At 34.1% G+C, this 15,611-nt stretch overlaps 1 protein-coding gene across 5 annotated transcripts in view; it reads left to right on the top strand.

Annotated features, from left to right (window-relative positions):
* The window catches only part of LOC140040825 (vitamin D 25-hydroxylase-like), a 100,928-nt gene extending 87,069 nt beyond the window's left edge, over positions 1-13,859 (top strand). For 3 of the 5 annotated variants that reach the window (XM_072087051.1, XM_072087054.1, XM_072087052.1), the window contains exons 3-6: positions 6,694-7,153; positions 7,324-8,085; positions 11,229-11,426; positions 11,684-13,859. In XM_072087051.1, the coding sequence (XP_071943152.1) occupies positions 6,790-7,153; positions 7,324-8,085; positions 11,229-11,426; positions 11,684-11,901 (1,542 nt within the window). In that variant the 5' untranslated portion in view covers positions 6,694-6,789 and the 3' untranslated portion in view covers positions 11,902-13,859. Of the gene's footprint in view, positions 1-5,500; positions 5,899-6,693; positions 7,154-7,323; positions 8,086-11,228; positions 11,427-11,683 lie in introns of those variants that run through there. The other 2 variants (XM_072087053.1, XM_072087055.1) reach the window with 2 other exon arrangements.
* Positions 13,860-15,611: the final 1,752 nt, after the last annotated feature.

The raw sequence follows: 15,611 nt of genomic DNA, 5'->3' as shown, positions 1-15,611 counted from the left end.
AAATAATGACAGGACCACGGGTACAGTAGCCACGGACAAATGGCATTGTTAATACTGCCTGGCAACAACCCTTCTCTTGACGCACACAATGCAGTCGGCCAAACACGGGTTACCTTTCATTGTCTTCTGCTTATTCACCGCCGGAAGTCGTGGTGGATCCACACTATTGAGGAATTCCAGTTGAAGTTCGTCAAAAGTTTTTGGGATTTTATTTGGCATGTTTCACAATTTCAGTCTCTTCTACTTAGAATGAAAACATTTCAATGATGGATTGTTAAACAAGCTTTGTTCTTATAGTCGTAGATATGCAAATGAGGGCTTTTTGGCAGTTATATGTAAGCGTGACGTGTCCTATTGGCTGTTGACAGTGTGCATGTTTTGAATTGGTTTAATTTTGGCCACGAAAAGCGGTGAAAATTAACAATGAACGATTGTGACGATTAGGTACGATCAGGGAGTTTTAATCTAAATAACAACTCCCTGTTACGATTATGCAGTTGTTGTAGTAAAACAAACGTACACGCACTTTGTAAACACATGGCGATGAAGGAATGTATTCATCTATCCATTCTGTAACGTACAATCAAATGTAACTATATTTTATCGTTTCAAATTAATTAATTAAATTTCAGTATATCACCGGGCGGTTTAGAATTAATGTTCTTTGCCTGTTGTGTTTATATATATAAAAGTATCTCTTCGGAGATCCCACCTCGTGAATAAAAATACTGAAAGATGAGGACGTATCAATTTGATGAAAGCCCCAGTGGTCTAATCAAGCAGGCGGTCCGAGTTCGAGTCTCAGTTGGGGCGACTTTTTCTCATTCTCACAGATTTCCTCATCTTTATCGTTTCAAATTAATTAATTAAATTTCATATCACCGGGCGGTTTAGAATTAATGTTCTTTGCCTTTTGTGTTTATTTAGCAGTAAGTTTATATTTACGCTTTATCAAATCTACTTATTTCATAATAACGTTTCTAGCCTTTCCTAATTATGCTTCCTTTTTATAACTAATTAAAAAAATGAAAGGGGATTTTGAAACCTAAAGTTTTACAATTAGTTATTGTTTTGTACATAAATATCTTGAGTATAGGCCTACAAACAATACTACATCAAAATAATAAATAGATGCCGATATTTCCAATACCGTACATGTTTAGACATAAAGATCTTGCCAAGTCAATAATAACGTTTTTGTGGAGATTTACTGTTAAACCCGCGGAATTCATACACGAGCCAGTAGGCCAAGTGCACATCTCAAATTCAGTTAATTGTTAAAATGAATTTAATGTTCTTTTCACCTGTTTATTTGTAATGATCGATTCGGATATCGTGCTTATAAGTTATATATGGAAGTATTTAGATGTTTTGACTTTCAAATATCTTTCATTTCAAATGGAAAGTAGTATCTCAACAAGATTATTCGAAAAAACTAACAATTTTACAAAAATACAAAGCATCAAATGGCGAGTCATTTTGTTTGTTTATATGTAACTAGGTATTTCCTGCCACACTTTTGTATCTATACATTTACGTATTTACTTTCGGTACTGATTTTAGCCACCTGATGTAACCCTGTTTACTAATTAAATTGAGTTAGATAATTAGTTATTAATTAAATTAAAACGAATTTAGGTTCAACAATTTTCCCCAAATATCTGATCGTAGTATACAGTGTCTAATGGATGTCCATCTTGAAAAATACCCGCACACAATAATACGAGGATTCTTCAAATTTACCTGTCTCCTTCTATGATAATTGTTTTTAATAATTGAAATCCGGTTGGACAGCTCGAGTACAGCATCATAATGTTGAAGAAAGGCCGATTTTATTTTAAAAAAATAAATACTATTTTGATAGATTTAATATACGTTTATACAAATGTATTGATTTGTGATGAATGGAACATTCCAATCTCTCAGTCTCGTATTTATATGACTGGATTTATGTTCTATTTAACATAGTATCTGTAGTTTTTCTTAATAAAATAAAAACTAAAAAAAGAATAAATAATAGTGTATTATGACTAATTTAATGGGTGACATGACAGAAAATATTCTAAAACAAGTGTTCTACATATATACACAGCCTGGGTGGTATGAGCAAAACAGCCCAACAACAGGATTCGGAGATCAATGTGTTTATCTGTTGCTGCGTACGATCAGTTCCACGCCCTTAAAGGAAAGGAACACCCTAATATCTTACCTAACTATTATAAAAGTAACCCTACCAACTTAATATTCAGCACAATTTATGTTTAAATCGGATTTGTAGTTTTCTAGTAAACAGGATTTTAAAGCTGTTTTCAAGACATTTGAAAATCGCCATCTTGTGCTCATGGCAGCCTGTTTGTGACGTCAGATACGGCCGACGAAAATTTTAAGATTCGCGGTTGCATTCAGCGCTTCTATTGGCTAAGCGAATCCGCTAATATGATTGGCTAATAACGCGACATGCGGTCATGCAGGACGGCGATGACACGGTATGAGCATGCGCTGGCTCATAGTTGCCATTTCTGGCATTATTATGCTTTTTGGCATTATTTGGAGGCCCACGGCATCTGGCATAATGCCGCGGCATTATTTAGCCGTTTTTAGCATAATCTGGCATAATTTTGTGTTTTTTGAACAACCAAAAAAATAATATACCACAGAACAAAAATAAAATATTTTGTTAATACATATCACCTTACACAATATCATATCATACAAAACAGATCTGTTCGGGTTTTCCGTACAATAGTTCTTCCATCCTTTCGTTTCGGACTTAATCGACTCTTCGGATAGGAAGGCTGCTCAAAAACTACCGTGTCTGCGATATAGGCAGCACAACAAATCCGAAGAGGCTAGCTATTGGCCAATTATGTTGCTCTATTTCAGAGACCATGCAGGTTATTGGATCCCCAGCGTAAGGGCAAAATTCGGCAAACTGCGCCTTACTTCTAGAATTTTTACTCGATGGTATATAAAGTTGGTTCGTACTTTCGGTACTGATTTTAACCACCTGATGTAACCCTGTTTACTAATTAAATTAAGTTAGATAAGTAGTTATTGACGATTAAAACGAATTTAGGTTCAACGATTTGCCCCAAATAGGGTGTTTTCCGATCGTGGTATACACTGTCTAATGGATGTCCATCTTGAAAAATACCCGCCACAAAAATGCGAGGAGGCTTCGCATTTTCCTATCTCCTCCTATGATAATTGTTTTTAATAGCTGAAAACCGGTTGAACAGCTAGAGTACAGCATCATAATGTTGAAGACAGGCCGATTTTCTTTAAAAAATACTATTTTGATAGATTTAATATACGTTTATAGAAATGTATTGATTTTCAATGAATGGAACATTCCAAATTATTGCATACCTCCATGGTTTAACACAAGTAGGTAAATTTATAGACCCTTGAAGAATAAACAGAAATAGTATTGTAATGCTATACAATACTGCAAATAGGTATTAACCACTTTTGATCGCCATTTGAATCAAAAGTGTGTTGGTACTGTTAGATATAATATAAACAAATATACTAATAAACTATATCACTGTGAGTGTTGGTAGCCCCTACTTTCAGATTATAAACACATAATTATATAATACTTTATTACTGTCAATTGTTTCTCAACGTTTGTATTAATTAATAATTACAAAAATATAAACGTATTAGTGGTCTTTAAATGTACTTTACTATTTCAATCGACCATGAGACAGTGACAGTTTTAATAAAGTATTAAATCGGAAATGTTTTACTCTATTTAGTGGTATATTATTTATAGGCCTATAAAAAAATATTTCGTTAATGATTGGATAATAAAGAAATATAAAGAATAAAAAAAATTGGGTTTGTTAAAATGAGTCCAAATAACAAATTTCGACTCATTTTGTGACAAGTTTCTAGGTGCTAATTTTGGTTGACTACATAAATCATTGTGTCTATTTATTTGTTTCTGTAAACGACAATGTTTTATAGTCCTGCCGTACGTACATTTGAAACCGACAGTTTTTTTACGCTGAAATGACTATGTATTCGAGAACCATCTGTGGGCACGAACTAGATGGTACGCGAGCGAAATCTAGTAGAGACAATTGAACGAAAACATTATGAAAGGGGTTTTGTTTTTTCAGTTCATAATTATAAGCGGCCATACCCCTACCCCAACCCTTAAAATGGCAATTTCCGGTAACTAGAAGCTCTAATTTTAAAAAGAATTTCTTCTAGAGAATTTGTTTTCCATATTTCAAATTATGTTCCATTTGCATCGTCGTAGCAACCCTATATTTCCAAATTTTCTTCACCTCTCAGTGACCATGATGGGGCGAGGTCCTAGGGACTCTTATACATTGTTATTTAAAATTAAGTGCAATTTCCGGCCATCTAGCAGCTCTATTTTTCCAATTTGTTTTACCTCAGCCCCAACCATGGTGGGGCTGAGGTCCTGGAAACACTTAATATATATTTTTATTTCCTATTATAAATTATAATTGGCACTTTCAAAACTATCATGGGCTAAGATCCTGGAGGTACTAATAAATATATTTTTATTTTATATTTGAAATTAAGTGCCATTTCCGGCCATTGAGCAGCTCTATATTTTTCAAATTTTCTTACCTCAGCCCCATCATGGTTGGGGCTGAGGTCCTGGAGACACAATTAATATATATTTTGATTTCCTATTTTAAATTATAATTGCCATTTTCGAACTATGGTGGGCTAAGATCATGGAGACACTAATAAATATATTTTCATTTCATATTTTAAATTAAGTGCCATTTCCGGCCATCTAGCAGCTCTATTTTTCCAATTTGTTTTACCTCAGCCCCAACCATGGTGGGGCTGAGGTCCTGGAAACACTTAATATATATTTTTATTTCCTATTTTAAATTATAATTGGCACTTTCAAAACTATCATGGGCTAAGATCCTGGAGGTACTAATAAATATATTTTTATTTTATATTTGAAATTAAGTGCCATTTCCGGCCATTGAGCAGCTCTATATTTTTCAAATTTTCTTACCTCAGCCCCATCATGGTTGGGGCTGAGGTCCTGGAGACACAATTAATATATATTTTGATTTCCTATTTTAAATTATAATTGCCATTTTCGAACTATGGTGGGCTAAGATCATGGAGACACTAATAAACATATTTTTATTTCATATTTTAAATTAAGTGCCATTTCCGGCCATCGAGTAGCTGTATTTTTCCAAATTTTGGTTGGTGTTGGTGTCATTTGCAATTACCATTTTCACACCCCAGATATTTAGAAGTATTAGTTATTACTCACAAAACTAAAAATATAAATTTTGTATGACATGGGGATACAATTTTAGGCCCTATTTTGTGTCAGTTGGGGTTTACAAACGTTTATTAGACATACAACCGTTGGTGGCGCTGTTTAGGGCCACATTTTGGGGATCTGGCATTATTTTTCCCAATCTGGCATTATTTGAGACAGGATACGGCATAATTTAAATTTTATCGCTGGCAACGCTGCGCTGGCTTGGTAAACAAACCTTCGATCGATCTTTTCTTCTGCAAGCCAATTCGTAAATCTTTCAGCTATTGTTAATCTATTGTTACTTTTATTGCCTAGCTGTTTCAAACGGGATTTGGTAGGGGAATTAACTGGCAAACCTTCGAAACGGAGGCTGTTGGTTGACGATGCAGTGTCTACTTTATTTTCGTTCAACACGAGTTCTAGGCCTAGTAAGGCATACAGTACAGATACACTGGCCGAATATACACCATTCTTCGACGGCTTGTTATGCTCGAGAATGTTCTTCTTTTCTTCTTTTTTCCTCATCAGCACGACGCAAAACTAACTCTCTTTCTGTATATTCTGGTTCCAAATTTTTTGAATTATAAAAACTCCAAGCCATATTCCGAAAATATTAGGTATGTTAGGCTATTTAATTGATTTTATTTATGGTTATATCCCGCACTTCCATATTGAAATACTGTACTAAGACGATGGGCGCTTGGATTTGCTTGAATGCGTCCACCTAATCTGACGTCACATAATTGCTCTTAACCTGTCAAAATGGCGCTGTTCAATTTCCGATATTTTGTCGTTTAAAAGTCTATTTTTTAACTAAATTGCTTACTATTGTACCTTGAACCATTGTAATCATGTTTTTATTACATTTATCTATAAGCACAGTGGCACATTTAGCCCAGGGTGTTCCTTTCCTTTAAGAGACACCGCGCTGTGGAGAATATGGACGGTAGTACATTACTGCGATATTTTTTGCATACATAAAGTCATAAGACTGTTACGAGTTTCTATATTGACAAGGCGAGTTCAGTGTCCTGTTTTTAGATTGCCTTGGCCTGAGAAAGATTTCAATAATACCTGTATCAATAACATCCCAATCCTAATGGATGCTAAGCAACATATTTGATTACATAACGACAGACCTTTTATTAACTTTTATCTGGTACAGTGAATGATATTTCATAGTTTGTTAACACAATTAATCAGAAATTTGTCCATACATACCAGGAATTTACTAGACTGCAAATAGTCACCGACCTTACCTGCATAAAAGATTTAACCAAGTGGAACATTATAAATTTCTTTCAGTTTAGATAATAGGCATAGACTTTAACCCATGCTATTCATTGATTAAAGTACTGTATTTGATTTCAACAACTGCCATCAGGCATATCTTGTCTCACTTCACTCAACAGCCTGTAGTATATCGCCATACTGTAAATATCATCTTGAAGCGACTGCAATCGAATGATCCCTGTCCTATTTAGGCCCACAGTATAAACAGATAAACAATGGAGTCATGGCAGTTATTTGGAACACAATGGGTCGAATTGAGGTATGTTCTTCTGGCCTGCATTATATTTACTTTCTTTTGGAAAAGCATTATTGGACGACAGAGCTTGAAGCTACCTCCGGGACCTAAAGGATGGCCTCTGCTTGGGATTCTACCAATGTTAGCCGACGGTGAGCGAGTGTACAAGAAATTCACAAAGATAGCTGCTGAACATGGAGCTATTTTTAGTGCCAGGCTGGGAATGTTTCATTGTGTGGTGTTGAACGACTATGAAATCATTCGTGAGGCTACGTGTAGAAGTGGGGACATGTTTTTGGACAGACCAAGGACGCCACTTTTTGAAATTCTTGGTGGTGGAAAAGGTTTGTTAAAAATGTCTTCCTTTTTTGTATAAATTGAGTAGATCCACCAATCGGATTGATTGATCGTGATGGACAAAGTGTTAAAAAAATTCAGCATTTTTTGTTATACTAGAATGTTGGCCGTATGTACGTGCAGAAATATAATCAAACATAAATTACATTTTATGTAGGTATTGGAGGAGCTTTTTACAGTGAAGGATGGAAAGACCACCGACGGTTCAGCTTAAAAATGATGAGAAGTTATGGAGTTGGTCAGGCCCACATTGAACCAATGATAGCCCGCGAAGCTTGGTTCCTCAACAAGGAATTTGCCAGTGAAAATGGAAAACCATTCAACCCTACACCGTACCTCGGTAACGCAACGGCAAACGTCATTTGTGCAATAATGTTTGGGAACCGTTTCAAATTTGACGACCCATGGTTCGTCAAAATGATGACAATCTTAGGCGACATGGGCCACCTTTTTAAAGTATCTGGACCAATCAACTGCTTCCCATTCCTACGACATATTCCGTTCAGCCCTTACAAGAAGCTGAGAAAGTTGGTTGATGATCACTATATTTTTCTAGATAAGAAAATCAATGAGGTAAAATTGGGCTACGTAGAGGCGAATCCGCGACAATTTATTGATGCGTATCTAGACGAAGTACGAAAACGGGAAGTTGACGGATATGTTGGAACTCTCGACGAGGCTCATCTTAAATTTGATATCAGTGATATGTTCAACGCAGGAACAGAAACATCCGCTAACACGTTGAAATGGGCAGTGCTATACTTGGCTCTTTATCCTGAAATCCAGGTCAAAGTTCAAGATGAAATGGATCTTGTTATCGGTCGCAAGAGAATGCCGCTACTTTCTGACAGATCTCAACTGCCATATACAATGGCTACATTAGCAGAAGTACAACGGATCGGATGCATTGCTCCTTTAAGTGAGTCTGAATATGTTTTCTAACTTTAAGTCATGCGCTGCGCATTACAACGCATCATCATTTATTGTGGAATGGGATTATGCATAACTGTGCTTATTTATACAGATGGTGGCGTAAACCTTACAGCAGACTACTATCTCAAAAGCCTAACATGCCACTGTAGTCCAGTAAAGATAAGTCAAAAATAGGGTGAACCTAGAACAAATTGCAACAGAATTTTTTTTTGTTTTGTCTGGTAAATATGGTTCAAATGAATATCATATCCAAAGTTTACCAAAATCGGACATCGGGAAGTGGGTTAATTAGCATAAATTCAAAATGGCCGCCATTTGCTATTTTGAAGCCTCATATCTCTCTAACGGTTGGATTTAGACCACCTAAGTGCATTACGAGTAGATATAAATGTGATATTAAACATTCTAATTAGCATATTTAAATTTCCATATGACGTACTTATGACGTCATATGGTAGTTGTGACGTCATATATTATGTTATAACTGTTTAAATGACATTATACTATTCGAACAATTTAGGGACTGCAAGAAAACATGTTTCTTGACATTCTCCTTGTTAAAATGAACATTATTTCCAAAGTTTACCAAAATCGGACGTCAGGAAGTGGGTTAATTAGCATACATTCAAAATGGCCGCTATTTATCATACCATTTTGAAGCTCCATATCTCCTTAACGCTTGGTTTTAGACCACCTAAGTGCATTGAGAGTAGATATAAATGTGATATTAAACTTTATAATTAGCATATTTAAATTGCCATATAACGTACCTATGATGTCATAAGACATATGACGTCATGTATTTTGTCACAATAATGCTCAATTTTTTTTTTTTAATCTCATGAAAATAGTACAACATTTACCACATCCAGGTTAAGATCATGGGTATCAGAAGTTATTCGGCCACCCTTCACAACATGCAATAGAACATTCCAGTTAATTTTCTGCAACTGCAACTTTTTATAACTGCATATATATCTCATATATCTCATATATATTTAAAGAAATAGGATTCTTAATTAAGTAATGAGTCTGGGATTTAATAATTCGACCCCATCCTAAATATGGAGTTGGATCACAGTAAGTTTCCAATCCAAAGTACATACATAGAAAATGTAATGTTGGCGCCGTCAAAATACTTCCACCATACATGTAGGCACAGCAAGTCTACTTCATTGGCTTTTCTGATGTCTTTTTAAATTTTGGACCAAACAGTTCTTGCTTAGAATAGAATGCATCCCCCTGTTTCTTTGCAAGTGCAGAGCATTACAAAGATGTTGCAAATTTGCTCCTTAAGATGTTTTCTTTAAGTACCAATTATTCCACTATTTTTTGCTTCTTCTGTCTTAAAACGCAATCGCTTTTTTTAATTATGGCAAAGTAAGATATTTAATAGATCCCCATCTGCATTCAAAGTTTCTATTCCATTTTTCTGACATTTTTTGTCAAGGAAGTTGAATACTGTCTTGTCGAAAAATAAAATACTGTAATTAGTAGTGGCAAGTTTGAAAATTACTGTATTACCTTAACAACCCCTTTTTGGATTCCGTTGATGTGTATCTTTTAACTGATGGTTCTTCATCCTAGTTAACACTAGGATGAAGTGTCCTTGTTATATGCTCATTGAATCTTGGAAACAGCATTCAAAAGATAAACATTATATAAAACATCATAAAAAGTTGTTGTCTCATAAATGATCGACACCAAACAGATGCAATGAAATAGCAAATTTGAAAGAGCAGAATGGAGATGCTGACTATACAGAAAACTACAGTATGACATTTATCATTTTCATTTCAATTGAGATGAGTTTGTGGGAATGATGGGTTTGAATAGCCTGACCCACAATCAATCACCTCATTACAATATTTTTTTTATTCCTTTACCAATTTAAAGAGATAAAGTTCTAAAAGATGTAGTTTTAGAAAACACAAAACAAGATGTGCGCTTGAGTACAAATCAGTTTCGGAAATACAGTTGATGATCACCTTTCATACGGTTCTGTAGAATATCTATTTTCATAAGATTTTGTAAATGGAAACTTAATGATAAATTTCAATGGTTTTTACATATATATCTACTCGTAATGCACATAGGCTGTCTAAACCCAACCGCTAAGGAGATACAGGGCTTCAAAATGGTATTTTGAATTTATGCTAATTGACCCTCTTGAAGTCTGATTTTGGTGAACTTAGGATATCATGTTCATTTCAACAGGAAATTGTTAGAAAATTGTTTTCCTGCAGTTTCTACATTTTTTAGCATGGGATAATGCCATTTAAGCAGTTATAACATAATATATGACGTCACAACTACCTTATGACGTCATATTTACGTCATATGGTAATTTAAATGTGCTAATTGGGAAGTTTAATGTCACATTTATATCTACTCGCAATGCACTTTGGTGGTCTAAAACCACCATTAAGGAGATATAGGGCTTCAAAATGATATAGTAAAATAGCGGCCATTTTTAATTTATGCTAATTAACACACTTCCTGACGTCCGATTTTGGTAAACTTTGGAAATTATGTTCATTTCAACAAGGAGAATGTTATGAAACTTGTTTTTCTGCAGTTTCTAAATTTTTTGCATAGTATAATGTCATTTAAGCATTTATAACATAATTTATGACGTCACAACTACCATATGACGTCATAGGTACGTCCTATGGAAATTTAAATATGCCAGTTAGAATGTTTAATATCACATTTATATCTACTCGTAATGCATATAGGTGGTCTAAATCCAACCGTTAAGGAGATATGGGGCTTTAAAATAGCAAATGGCAGCCATTTTGAATTTACGCTAATTAAACCACTTCCCGATGTCCGATTTTGGTAAACTTTGGATATGATGTTCATGTTCACCATATCAACCAAATAAAACAAAACAAAATTCTGTTGCAATTTGTTCTAGGTTCAACCATATTTTTACTGGACTACTGTGTAATCCGAGCGATTGAGTATGTCAACATTACATTTGAATTGTTGAAGGCCAAAAAATGTTTCTGTTTATTATGTTTTTATAAAGTATTAGAATACTTATTTCTAATTAATAGTGTATCTTAACACTTAAAAAATATATAAAAAAACTAGCTTACTGAAAAGTGTGTACTTTTTGTCAAGGTGTTCCGCATGCGGCCACTGAGGATACAACACTTCGTGGTTACGACATACCAAAAGGAACCATTGTCACTTTAAACATCTGGTCGGTGATGTTTGATCCGGAGGTTTGGCCTGAGCCAGAAAAGTTTAAACCAGAGAGGTTTCTGAATGAAAATGGATGCTACTCAAAAAATGAGAAACTTATTCCGTTTTCGATAGGTAAATTAAACAAACTCTCTCATACATTACTAACACGCAAGGAGTATCTTTGAAAAAAAGAGTGAAGCTTGGGAAATATGAAATGTTGGAATTTGGTCACAATCAAGGAAGAGTGACATTTGTAATTTCACTCTGATACAATGATTAAAATGTCAGTAATCAAGGTTAAACCAGACTAGTGTTATAATATGCTAGGCAGTGTAATAGTCTATCACATTTAAGAACATTGTTTTTTAATTTTAAAGTATTGCTTTCAGGGCGACGGAATTGTGTTGGAGAACAACTAGCCGTGATGGAACTGTTTATCTATTTCACACACCTGTTACACAGATTCAAACTTAAGTACCCGGATGAAGAACCTACGCCGGACCTTGAAGGTTTTTTTGGAGCAACTCTTGGACCCTACCCATACAAGGTGTGTGCCCTGGAGAGATCACTCGACTTTGAATACAGACAACCAATGCAGAGAGAATAAACCGATTCGACTAAAACAACATACAGCGGTTTCTGAATTGAAATGCTTAGAGGTTTAAACACTATACATTTTTTTCAAAATGAGAAGCAAGTAAATATGAAGAATTTTCTTTGAAACATATCTAAATCTCTTTTAACGGACACCATATAGCTAGATATATATATATAAACACATTAGGCAATGAACATTAATTCGAAACCGCCCGGTGATATACTGAAATTTAATTAATTAATTTGAAACGATAAAGATGAGGAAATCTGTGAGAATGAGAAAAAGTCGCCCCAACCGAGACTCGAACCCGGACCGCCTGCTTGATATGCAGATGTCCTAACCATTAGACCACTGGGGCATTCATGGTATTGTTCAAACTCGATTGGATAGCGACTCTTTAACATTCTCGGCGTGGTACGGCGGAACAGCACTAGTCCTCAGTTGTACACACGCGCACCATATCCAAAGGAAAATTACTGAAAAAATGACAATGCTGTGGGTATCAGTGGCTGGATCTCAATGGAGATGCAAACAAAAAAGCGAAAAGCTAAATCAAAACGATAAAGTAAACAGCCAGAAAAGTTAGCAGAGCTTTCGGGAAACACTTGCACTGATGAAGGGCTAGTGTTGCCCGAAAGCTCTGCTAACTTTTCTGGCTGTTTACGGTACTTTATCGTTTTGATTTAGCTTTTCGCTTTTTTTTTTGTATCTCCAATGAGATCCAGCCACAGAATTATATATATATATATATATATATATAAACACATTAGGGAAAGAACATTAATTCTAAACCGCCCGGTGATATACTGAAATTTAATTAATTAATTTGAAACGATAAAGATGAGGAAATCATATTTTCATTAATTAATGTAATTATTTATTTATTAACTTTCGCCAAAAATTAGTCGAAAAAAAAATAATTTAACCGAAATACAGACGTTTTTTTGTTCAAAAAATAACTTTGACTTCCAGTCAAAGTTTTCGATCAAAACCGCGCGATGAGTTGTAAACAATCCTAATTAGCATTCATTCATTTTTTGTGTTTCAATGGACAATAGCCTACATCTTTAAGTTAAGAAAATTAAAGATGTAATTTAAATAAATTATCTTAAATCATATAAGCTATTTAGTTTTATTTGGTTAGTTAAATAAAGTTTATTTTTGTTCATCCTGCTTACTATTTTTCTCTACTATTTTTTTAATTCAAGAAATCAAGTTAAGTACGTACATTTAGTTGGTGATACATTTGGATTATACCATATCACCAACTGTCAATTATTATTACATAATTATTAACAAGATTATTATTATAATTATAATGAAATTCTGATTAAATAATTATCAACAAAAATGGTGATATGATAATATGGTAATAATTTAATATGTATTATGTAATGGTAATTAAAGTACAGGTCTAATTACTTATGACAAAGAGGGTAGAACAAACAATGGCAATCAACAACAGAATGGTAATTGATAATGACAGTTTCTAAATATTTATTTATTTATTTATTCAATTTTCTGCCATAAACAATAAAAAAAAAACACATGCTAGTTGGTCAACCCAGAACAGAGCACAGAAAGAAAGAAATAAATAAATAAACAATTACGTCCTACAATTAAAGCATCTACAAGAAAGCGACCAACTACACACATTATTAATATCAAAATTATTTTAAAAATAAATATTGAGAAAATTTAATAATTTGGTTTTAAAAGAACTAACAGAAATATCTAAATTGCGAATTTCACCGGGTAAATTATTCCAAATTCTGGTAACACGTGGGATATTGGATTGAAAAGAAGATTCAGTTCTGCAGCGACGAATATCAAAAAGAGTAGCAACAGAAGAAGAGCTACGAGTAACACGTTGTGGATTACGAATATTAAATAAATTGTCAGTATTAATTATATTAGAATTGAATAACTTAAAAAGAAAAACGCCAGCACAATGTTAAATATAAATTATTATGATGTAATAATTATAACAATGATGTAATTATTGTAACGGTAAATGGTTATGATAATGGTAATTAATGATATTTATTATAATATTGAAAATTATGAGTAATTGGATTAATAATTAGATTTGAACTCGTCACTTGGACGAGTTAGTTATCCGCACGACAAGCGCCACGTGCACGTCATACGTTGGAATATTGCACACAGAAAAAGATCATGGCATTTATTACCTTATATCAAAACGAAGAGTGCCAGAGACCTACTAGGTCCCTGGATAAGTTGTTTACCAAAATTTAGTGAGTAGTTTTTACACGAATAGTAAAATAGCCAATCAGAACCTAGTCTTATTTGGCCTGCTACATTATAGAAATAGGTAGGAAATAAATGATTTGGGCTATACCATTCCGTTACAGTCAGTATAACCAGTAAAATCTTTATACATATATTACATACAGTATAGAATAGGTGAAATTACGGGACCCGCCATTTATTCCAATTTTTAACATGGCGACGGTATCAAAATGAAAAACTAAGATAGCAATTTCGGAAGGATATTATCTCAGCAACAACATGTTAACGTGAAGAAGAAATTTGGATACGTAAAATATAGATGCGCGCTCTTTTAAATGTGATGAACTATGGCGCAAAATATGAAAATACGACTTTTTTTATTCAACTGGCCATATAATGACGTCACAACGTCGGATTGGAAAAATGTTCACATGAATTCGTATCTACAATCCAATAGCTTCTGGGAAACGTTTTAATCATGATTATCACTTTTTATTCTGACGAGCTATAACAGATTGAAATTTACTGTAAAGATGAAATAAGTGACCCACGTTATTTACGTTTTTAGACATGATGACGTAATAAAAATTAAAATATTTTTAACTCATGCGAAAGATAGTTGATTGACCTAGACAATATCAAAATCGGGGTGAAAATGGAAAACGGATAAGTAGAGATGCGCTCTATTAAATGTGATGAGCTATGACGAAAGATACAAAAATCCTAAATTTTATATTTGCGTGGCCATACGATGACGTCACAATGTCCGGTTAGCCATATTAATACATGATCCGATATCTACAACTCATCAACTTCAAGAATATGTCATCCACAAAAAGTTGACCGTCCAGTTTAGAAATTACGACTGTTAAAAAATTCGTCAAAATTTGTCATCAAAAACTCGCGAAAATTATCCAATTCTACGTGCCCGTATGACGTGATTTTAGGTCAAAATTGTTTAAAAGTTTGTAAAATTACTAGAAAAGGCTGGAAAAACATAAATCACGCGGAAAAAAAGTTTTTTTGCGCTACGTGCACACGCATGCGTAAAAAATTTGCTCGCGTCTGGGAATTTTTGAGATGCTTAAAATGACATGAAACGCGTAGAAAGTTGATTAGAAATTGATTTTTCGCATTTTGAAATTTTAAACGCACGTGTGTGCGTAACTTCATGTGAAACATGTCATTTTTTTTCCACAGTCAGTTTCATTTGAAATTGTTAAATTGTTTTCGATCTATTAAATACGCGAAAAACGTAAAAATGCGCGTAAGTCACGTTGCGCAACTCTGACGTCATTCACAGTAAGAGGTGCACAACTTCCCGTGAATGCCCATATGTTGACAAAGTTATGAAATGTTATGTTTACATGTTTTAGAGATACGCTCTGCACAAAAATGACAGAAAGAAAGAAGAATACAGAAAAAAAAACAGACAGTTACAAGGAGTTATCCGCTGAATGCGGATA

The sequence above is a fragment of the Antedon mediterranea genome, chromosome 2 (assembly GCF_964355755.1).
Source record: "Antedon mediterranea chromosome 2, ecAntMedi1.1, whole genome shotgun sequence".
NCBI classification, from domain to species: Eukaryota; Metazoa; Echinodermata; class Crinoidea; order Comatulida; family Antedonidae; genus Antedon; species Antedon mediterranea.
The sequence above is the reverse complement of the archived record's forward strand: the minus strand, read 5'-3'. Positions and strand labels throughout refer to the sequence as shown.